Below are 10,494 nucleotides of genomic sequence, written 5' to 3' on the forward strand. Positions count from 1 at the left end.
CAGTGTCACATTTAAGCATGGCAAACACACTATTATTATTACTAGTGAAGACAGGACACGATCTACAAAGAGAGATTTAAAGAAAAGCCAGCAGAGTATGAACACAGTTCTGTTGCAGCAACTTGTAATTTTATGCACTGCGGCTCGTAATAATTACCGAGAATACAGACACAGGACATTAAGTAGCAAACGCTGATATGAGGACAGTTCAGAGCTTGCTGGGTTCATGCATCAAGACTTAGCGTAGCCTTTATTCTTCCTGACAGAGACATTTAATAACAAAACACAAATAACATGACCTCAGTTTAAGAACTAAATGACCCGAATGAAAGAGCTCAACTTGGAACTGCTGAACAAATCAGCAGCTTTTGTAGCATGCAGTTGTTGTAAGTGCAAACTGAAGAACGTTGAAGGCTACAGTTGTTGCAAAAACATCTAACAGCGTGTACAATCTTATTAAAGAAGTCTTATATGGCTTTACTACCCTGTGGTCCCTGAGGTTTTCCTGCTCTCAAATCTGCAGAGTGTGACGCTTTAATGATTTTGTGGGAGGGAAATTTGCAGCTCTGCTAATTCAGCCCTTCCCAACCCTCACCACTCGTAAGGTGAATGACTAAAATATAGGCGCCCGCACCGTTGCTGATGTTGCTGAAATGTGTGATTTACACGACTGCGGTTAGCACAGAGAGCAGCCGTGACTCTGGCCCCTTTTACCCAGCAACGCCGTCTATTAAACCTGCACTTACGTATTTTACGGTTGGCAACCTGTGCTTTCATCTTTCAGTCTGTAGTGTTAACATATTGAGAGTTAGTTTATTGTTCAGTCATAACGTACAATGCTTGAACGTTTTTCTGTTTTTCTCTTTTTTATGTGTCATATTTTTCCATCAGTGTCAAAAAGTGGCAATGATGAGTGGTTTTTGTGCGTTTTATGTTTCATCTGACGGCATCTCATGCATCAACCAGGACAGGACAAAACAACTTCTGTAAACCACAGATTTAATAAAGATGTCATTTTAGGTTATTGGTTCCCTTTACGTTGTAGCTATTGGCTGTGCAAGATGCAGGGGCCCATCAGTGGGGCATGCACACAGCTGGTGAATTTATGGCTGCATACTAATCAGACAACAGTCGCACATGCATTACAAAAACTGTTTTCATCCCAGTCGCTTAAGCACCCAGTGTGTAATAGTTTCGCTGCTCATTCGACACCAATCCAAGTGATTAATGACGCTGCAGTTGAGTAAATTGCCATTCATGTCTTCTGTGCTGTTGATAAAGATTGTGCTGGTGATGAAGTATCTGTTAATAAGACACATGAAGGAAACTAAACCTGATATGAATCAACAAACAGATAATAAATGGGCTGATAGCATTATCTGGCTGATGTGACATGATTTCTAAGTCATTTTAAAAAGAAAGAAGCACTCTTTTATAATGAACAGAACCCGTACTTAGGATACCTTTTGATACCAAATTCTGGAAACTTCGTGTTGTTTGTTTGTTTTCTTTTCTGTTCTTTTCTTTTCTTTTTATTACCGTAGGCAGCGCATTGTATGTGCTGGGGCTGCAGTACTTCCTGAACTGACAAGCTCAGTATACAAATGTTTTTGTCTTATCCTTACATGCTGAAGAAGAAGAAAATGCCCAAAAGCACAGAAAATAACTACACATGGAAAAATGCAAGTAGTGCAACTGCCACAATAGTCGTCTCCCAAGCATTTATAGAAAAGGTGTGGAAGTAATTTGTTTTGTTATCCTACATTTTAACATTTTTTTTCCTTTGAGACAGTTGCTATTGCCATTGTGAGGTCAGCTATGTCAGATAACTTTAGGCAACAGTGCTAACCACCGTGCTACTGTGCTGCCCAAAATATATATATAAATATTTACATAAATGCTCAAGCTAATATAATAATTACTTACTTTATACCCCATAATAAAGTCAGCAAACTGTTATATTTAAGTGAAATGATGTGATAGTTACCTTACCATTATATTTTATTAGTAGCCATTAGCTGCTAGCTACTAGCTTAGTTAGCTAGCTTAGATAAACTAGTATCTAAGGGGGTGTCCAAATTCATGGGCTGCATCCTCCTGAGGACCCGGCCCACGTAGACCGCGAAGGCCTGGTCCTCAGGTGGATGCAGCCCATGAATTTGGACCCCCCTGAAAGCTACCTAGCTTAGCTTTACAGACTGTTAATGCGGCTATTGGGTAAATGCTGATAGTTAAATTAATAACATCAACGTGTGGTCTGGCCAGGTTAACATTTATGATAACTATTTACTATTTCATTGCTGCTGAAATGGGAGTTTTACTGAACTCTTAAAATTCAGTGTTACAAACTGAAGCAACTGGTCATGTGTTCAGCTGCTAGTGAGGGGAGGGGCTGTGTGTCTGTCTGCAGCACTGCTGGCATTGATACTGTTGCAAGTGAGTATCTAATCCAGTATTAATTTCTAGTATCAGAGCTTTGATTTTCTGGCAACCTTAATCCCTAATGACTGATATACCGGTGGCCTAAAATGGTTACATTACATATTTTTTGTTTAAATCTGGATTTATATTTGAATACTAACAAATAGAAATTTTGACCAGTGAATGAGGAACTATTACAGGTTTTATATTTAGCCAGGTCAATTCAGAAATGTCACTCAAAACCAGAAACAACAATCTAATGAAGATAAACAGATACTTGTTTCAGCAGACCAGCACCCTAATTCTCTTTAAAGGTGCCGTCAGAGTGCTTTGATTGTTGGTACAGATCATCTGTTAAAACTATGACAGGCTAACAGCAATAAATGGCAAATAGGAGACTATTTATTTAATATCAACACATTTTAGTCCATTTACAACGCCAAGCCAATTCATCTGTCTGTTTCACTGGGGTGAAAAACACTTTTTTTTACATGGACAGTGTATAAAAATATGGCCAACAGCATTGCAAATCACACTGAAGCAGATCTATGCAATCCCCAAAAGTCCCCTAATCCAGCAGTACATGCTTCAAAGCTGCTTAATCTCTGATTGTAGGGGCAGAGCAGTCCATGTTATAGGTTTACCATCTGGAGAGACTAGGACAGATGTATTGGAATTCTGCTAAGCATCAATGCAGATTTGTACCCGTAGATGCAGCCTGCATTTCAAACACAAAGTACATCATGCTACTTATGGACAAATCAAACAAATGGGCTGGAGAACAAATGCTTGAACTTTGAGTTGGCAAAGTGTTGAGAGCAACAAAAGTGAGACGGGAAAACCATCATCTGAAGCAATTCCTCACATCCACCCCAGATAATGACCAAAAATGAAAATGGATACCATTACTGTCACTGCATTAATAAAAATGACACATAAAGCCACAGCAGCAAATACATTTAAGCGTCTGGAGTCATTAACACGCTGAATTTATTACAACTCCTGTTACAGTTCCTACCCAAAGCTCATGGATAACACCAAACAATCCAATCGGAGGCGTGCGACGATGATGATGTGTGAAGATGTCAGTCCAGCATTACAGGAGACTAATGGAAGTCGGAGAGCTGCTGCCACAAAACGCACAGCAGAAAATTATCTGGGTGTCAGACTCAATTACAGTCGCCTTCCCTCGTGAAAAATAGACTAAGTTAAGAGAAAATAGTTTGATCAAGAGAAGCAAAGCTAAAGATGGGTGGTTAAGCAAGCACATCTGAAGTCTCGCAAAAACTGCAAAGCTATGGAGAGACGCCTGATTTATGCTGGCTATTAATATGATGGCATCATTGTTACACTGGCCTGGGTTATTTCAGTCTAAGCACTTAGAGGAATCCAATCTCTGCTTAAAGTGGAATAAACAGCTTTTTCTGTCATGTTTATGCTTCTGCACCAAAAGTAAGGCGAGGCTAATTCTGAGCAGCCTGAAAACTCTGATTTCTTACTGAGATCATGCACATGAAGCTGTTCTTATCATTGAAAACTCAAGTAAAGTAAAAACATTATTGGCAAGGTCATTTAGATATTCTAATATAACCATATTAACCAAGTCCAAGGCAGCTGGTAGTTGTATATCTAATCAAGCTACTTAGCATTTCCATTCTCAGATGGGCAAACTTATTCAAAAAAATAATGCTGCACATTGCAAAAAACTAAGGGTAAGGATGAAAAAAACACACACACATGAATGCAACTTTTCTCAAATGACCCTGTGCACACACCCACCACATCTGTGCTGCTACTTTAAAATCCAGCCAGTTTGTGAGAGCGCTCCTTTGACGTTAATTAGCGCAGCAGAGTATGGATGAGAGGTGACAGTAACAACCAAGAAGACCCTTGACTCAAATTATGATGGAGCTTATTTGACGGTGATGGAAACAAGCCATTCCTGAAGCTGCGGACACCGGAGACTGCTGTTTGGGCTTGACGAGAGCTTAGTTATGAGTCAGTGTCTGCAGGAATGTGACAGCATAACAGTGCCATTGTGTAGTTTGCAAATGCCTGCGAGTCAACGGGAGTTCAAGTACCCTTCAAACAACTATTTCGTGAACTGTGCATTAACCCTCCGTCGTCCCTTTCTTAGTTTAGAGTCACACTGTTGCCACTTCACACACATTTGTGAAGTGTCCAATGACGTGTGGATTTTCTATGTGCTAGAATTCCTAATCCTGGTTACTGTACGTTTATTTTATTAGTTTAACTAAAGGTTCTTTTGTTCTTGTTTGTTTGAATTGTTTTTTAGTGCAGGGAGTCTTCATAATAGCAGTTCTGCAGGGCACGCACAGTCACCATGGAAACTGATGTGATCCTGTTAAAAGGGTGGCTGTAACCATGATAGGAAAAAAATGCGTTTTTGCTTTTTGCAGCTCCCTCCAGTGGCCAGTGATTTTTTCATCTTTTTTGGGGGTATGGGGGCGTAAGGAACAACCTAGGGCAGGGTGTTACATCAATACATGAAGTTTGAGCTTGTTAAATCAAACTGCTGCTGTGATAAAAGCTCACTTCCTCTTCAGTGGATGTCACAGACTGTTTTGAGAAATAACTTTCATGAGGTTTTATCTAAAGGTCATTTGTGTTCTGTAAAAGATTTTTTAAAAGGAACAACCAACTTGTCATTCTGTGGAAACATTTTTAACCCTTGAAAGCCAGAACCATGAACTAATTCCCCCCAAATTATATATATATATATATATATATATATAGATATATATATGTTTTTAAAGAAAGTAAAAGTGTTTATTGAACCTTTTGACAAATATTTTACAAGTTATAATGAGCATTTATGAGTTTTAAACATATTTCATCATGTTGGCTATATCCATAAACTCTTTTCAATGCTTTTCTTAAATTATTATTTAGGTATTAAACTAGGTTCACATGACTCAGCCTTGAGACGTCTGACAGTATTACTGCACACAACAATTATTTAATGCAGGCGGGTCAAACTTATTTTACACTGTGGGCTACATGCAGGTTACTTTGATCTTTATTGGGCCAGACAAGTCAAACTACATGATAAATGTGTAAGATTATAGAAAAAGTAGTTCATTAACCAGCCCATCCTGTAATTATAAATTCTAACGTTTTTTTACACAGCAGATAGGGAGAAAACAGGGACTTCCTCTGACGTAATAGTTTATCTATTACTTGATAATTATTAGTTTGGGGGGGGGGGGCATTTCTGCCAATTTTTATGAAAACTGAAAAAAAATAGAAAATTGTTTGCCCCTTTCAAAACGATTCCTGCACATTGTATCTGACTTCACTTGTAAATGAAGCACCGGAAATATGTAACTACACAAACACTTCAAGGTCACGGTAATGAGAGACAGCTGCAGCAATCATGCAAAAAACTGCTTTCTGAGAGAAGTTTCATAGAGTCTGCTTCATATTTCTTATTAGAATATCAGGATGTTGTCAAACAGATGAAGACAAAACCACTTTGATAGGGACCACAGAAGTAATAAAGTCTCTAAGTCAGCCACTTCCCTCCATGTTGACTACCTCACAGTTTTCAGACTCTCTAGTCAGCTTGTTCTCTCCTCCATGTCATGAACACACTGACAGATGTAAGCAGCTTTAGGGACTTTCAGTAGGTTACACCACTAGATTTCTTTTAAGTTTCCTTTAAGTCATAGATTTGGTTTATTTACCAAGAGGTAAAAAAAAAAGAAGAAGAAGAAGAAAAAGGGGAAAATTAGTTCACAGTAGGTGTGTGCAGATGAGGCAGAGAAAGAGGAAGGTGGAGAGAGCAAGGGCAGAGTGTGAGGCGGGGGTGAGGGAGGATGCACTGCAGTGCTGACCGCTGCGAGACTCATCCATCCAGAACACGCTGAGCTGCTCTGCTTCGCTCACTGGCTTCAAGTCAACTTCAGAGTCTGAATACGTTCATGACTTTGATTGAGGACTTCTTCGCTCTGCGCAGCACTCGCCCGAATGCTCCAAAGTTATTTAGCATCCCCCACCACTGCCCACACTCCTTCCTCTTCCTCAGATTTGCAGCTGAGCCACATAGTCAATAAATTTATACCTCTTTTAAACAACACGCCGGCTTCTCTTCACTTTTCACAGCATTACCAGACCAAAGGCTCGGGTTATTCAGGGGATTCAATTATTTAGAAGCTGTTAATGCTTTCATTGTGTGTGTACCTGGAATTAATCTATTACTGAGGCAGCCAGCGAGTGGCTTGTTGTAAACAGCTTGAAGAGACGCAAAGGTGACGTCTGCCACCGATCCATTTAAACGAGTGACAAACTGCATACCCACTACCCTGCAGGACCGAGCTCTGACAGAATTGCTGCCATTGTTACCTGAATGCTGTTGCTGCTGTGAACACGTGGATGCGGCACGCTCTGAAGCCAAACAGACTCAGAACTTATCCTTTGTGCAAACATTTGTGCCTACTCCATGTTTTTTTAACCTTAACGTATGCACGATGAAACGCAAACAAAAAAATTCTATATAAGCTTCTGAAAAGCAAACACACCTACCTGTACAAACAAGAAAACTCCCACAACTCCAAGCACACTTGTCCCTGGTAAGCACTTCAGTTCAACTTACTTTCTCTGTCTCATAAGATGCAGCAGAATACCGTAGCACACTATGAATTCATTCATGCTCGCTGTCTGAATTTAAGTCATCACAACAACAGCAGTTTGGTAACAAGATTAAAAATGTCAATTTATTAATTAAAAAAATGATTGCTGTTTGTCAGGTTTGCCGGCTTCTGTTTTAGTTAGCAGGATTATGCAAACACCACCATGCTGAATATCATTAAACTTGGTGCAAAGGTGGAGCCTGGGAAAAGGAGCAACCAGTGAAGATACAGATCCCTCCATCTATAGCGTTGTGGACACTGGGAGGAACTTTATTTCTAATTTACATTTATGCATGATTTTTTTTTCTTTTATTCTCTGCATATCGATAGGAGTTGATACTTTTATTTTGAAAGGAGAAAGACGACAAATGGGGAAAGTGGGAAGCATCAACAAGGTATGTTTTTGAGAGGCTGTGTGGGTAATCCATCCAGTATCCATGGCCAAAGAGCTGGACTTAGACACAGGTGGGCTAGTGCAGTTTGTACTAGCCAGTAGTGTCTGCTTAATAAGCAAGACTCATTAACAGACTCTTCAGAGACTCAACAGTCAGGACCAAATGGGGCTGAGTGCCTCAGACTAACCAGACTGAGGACATCACCAATTATATTGCATCTCCATGGGAGCATGTTCCCATTTGTTGCTTCTATGAGACAGTTCAGGGCGGCTCCTCTTGAACTTGGCTGGTGCTCAGGGGCAGCCACAACCAAAAAACAATCCAGTCCTGCAACAATGGGACTTGTTGATTCAGGGTTGGTTCTGAGGTCTATGTGAGTGTGTTCATGGGGCCAATACAATATTCATTTGAATAAGAATGACCTTGCATCTCGTAAGAGACCATTTATTTTTTCATAATTCCTGTCAGTAAAGAGTTCTGTTCAATTTGCCAACCTTCCTATACGTTAATGCTTTGCATATATATATCTATCTCTGCTATATCTATCTATCTATCTATCTATCTAGAGATAGATAGATAGATAGATAGATAGATAGATAGATAGATAGATAGATAGATAGATAGATAGATAGATAGATAGATAGATATGGTAAAGACTGATCTGTGAGATTAATATTATGTGAAATTCATAGAAAGATTTCTGAAAGAAAGGGGACACCAGACAGTTATAAGAACAAAAGGAGAATGTGTAATAAGCATAATAAACAGGATAAAGATTAAAACAAATAGGATTTAAACTCAGGATGTGTGTGGGTGAAGCAAGGAGCACTACACATCAGTTTTCCTCCCTTTTTACCCAATTCAGGGTGGCTTGTGCTGCTGGAGCCTATCCTAAGAGGTGGGGTACACCCTGCACAGATCACCAGGCTGGATTATTTTCTTTTCAGAACTGTGAGATAAAGCATCAGCCGTCTGCTTTGTGACTGTTCTTCTACCTGACTGTGTAAATCAGCTGCATAGATTAAAAATTTTCTTTGAAAGGTATTGTTTTTGAGAGCACAACTTTGACTGACTGAACTGATTGCGAGGCGTCTGCACCTCTGCTTGCAGCTGTGTGCTGATGTCCCATCAGCAGACGAGTCGAGACATCTCAAGTACTGACCAGGATGGAGATGTCACTTGGATACACCTCCGTCTTCTGACAGTGTCAATCAAACGAACAAAGAAAAAAGAGCTTTGAAGACATTATTGTCAGAACAGCAGCTCTTTTTAAATGATTTTTTAAACCAGGTGTGATAGTTGCTGAAAATATCAGTTATCCATACCTAAAGAAAAGAAAAACTGTGGTGACTCTGGGTGTAATACAAAAAAATGTATTCATTAAATCGAGCTATTTATAACCTCCTCCCTCCAATTTTATGGAGCTGAAACATCTGTGACTGTGTGGCGTTTTGGCTGAGTTGGGAAACAGCAGTTTTCCATTGAAAGCTGAACCCCCTGTGATGTTACACGTTTTTAGTCAGAACTGCTGGGAGTTTGTGAAGCACAATAAACCTACAGTAGAGTTGGCACAATCGCCATGTACTACCAGTCACACAAGCTATATGATAAAAAGCAAAACACTTCCGCAGCCTCTTCGTATCCCTGCAATAAAAAGTGTTTTAAAATGACAGCGAAGAGCACAAAGAGAAAAAAGAAAAAACAGACACACACCGCGCTCAAATTCACCACCTTTTGTTCCCTGTAACTGCTGTCAAACCACGCTGTGTAGTTCAAAAAAATATAAATCACAACCACTGTACTGAAAAATACAGTTATTTATCGTAAATCCACTGTCACTTCACGGGGAGTAGCCCACGGTGCAATAATGCGCCCCGGTGTTTCCTACATCGCTCATTGTTCGGCACACTTTGATAGATGCGCACCATCTGACGCTCAGTACTGAATCATATCCGAGCTGCAACAGAAGATGTGAAGAAATCCCATCAATTAACAGAAATCCGGCGTACACGGCAGCTCGCGTGGGGCGTTAAACGTCTCATTAATACAGTTTCCCTTTGCGCAAGGACCGTGCGTAAAAGGGTTCATCCCGACGCTTCTTTGGTTTAAAACATAAAATAGTCCTACCTCGCTCATGATGGTGAGTAATGCAGAAGTTTCCCTCCCTGCTCTCACTGCGTGTCTTGTTGGAAAGTGAAGTTTCGGGCACGGTGGTCTTTAGAAGAGTGGCTCGCCGCGGACAGAGCAGCTTTATAAAGCGTTAAGCCCAACTCCTCCGTGTCATCACATCACTAATAAACCAATAGGAACGCCGTGGGCAAATGTGTGTCCCAAGTCACCACCCAACTTCTTCAAGCTTTCATACGCTGTGTAAGCCCTTTTCACGGTGATCAGCCAAAAGGAGCCGCTCTCTCCTGTTGATGAACACCCACTCACAAAATGTGAGCACCGGGAGGCATTTCATGCGCCAGTCATCATGTCATCAATAAACAGCAACATGTACCGCTGTCATTTCCACCTCAGCATGTGCGCCAGTGCGAGCTCCGTGGCAAAAACTCAGTAGTAAAATTAGTAGCTTCTATCATTTCCCTTAAAAAAAAAAAGGGGGGGGGGGGTAATAATCACTGCTGGAAATCGACTTTATAATGTTTGTAGGAGTTCTCTGTTGTACAATTCCTCTTATACTGCTTTGCAGTACATTACACTCGGATACAGGATTAGTTATGCCTGAATAAATGTTTACACTGGCTTTTTCTTTCATGGAATCTCAAACAATGTTGAATTTGTTTAAGCTTTGGGTTTTAGGTTTATTAAATTTCTTGAAGGTGAAGGTGCTTGTCTCCATTAAGAATATAAAGTATTTCTAGTAATCCTTTTACTGCAGTCTACAGTAACTGCATCCAGCCCTGTCCATTTCCCTTTTCATCCCATTCAGCATCTATTTCAAATTGTAGTAGGTAATCATCATTTGTCCTCAATCCCTTGATCCATTTTAAAAATTGCATGCAATGTTTGTCAAACTGAGC

General features: G+C 40.1%; 1 protein-coding gene across 1 annotated transcript in view; it reads right to left on the minus strand.

Moving 5' to 3' along the window:
* pcp4b (Purkinje cell protein 4b) overlaps window positions 1-9,897 on the minus strand; it is a 44,093-nt gene extending 34,196 nt beyond the window's left edge. Inside the window, exon 1 of the mRNA XM_013269291.3 lies at window positions 9,596-9,897. Within this exon, the coding sequence (XP_013124745.1) occupies window positions 9,596-9,604 (9 nt within the window). The 5' untranslated portion in view covers window positions 9,605-9,897. The remainder of the gene's footprint in view (window positions 1-9,595) is intronic.
* Between the last annotated feature and the right edge of the window lie 597 nt (window positions 9,898-10,494).

Source organism: Oreochromis niloticus, linkage group LG14 (assembly GCF_001858045.2).
Source record: "Oreochromis niloticus isolate F11D_XX linkage group LG14, O_niloticus_UMD_NMBU, whole genome shotgun sequence".
Lineage (NCBI taxonomy): Eukaryota > Metazoa > Chordata > Actinopteri > Cichliformes > Cichlidae > Oreochromis > Oreochromis niloticus.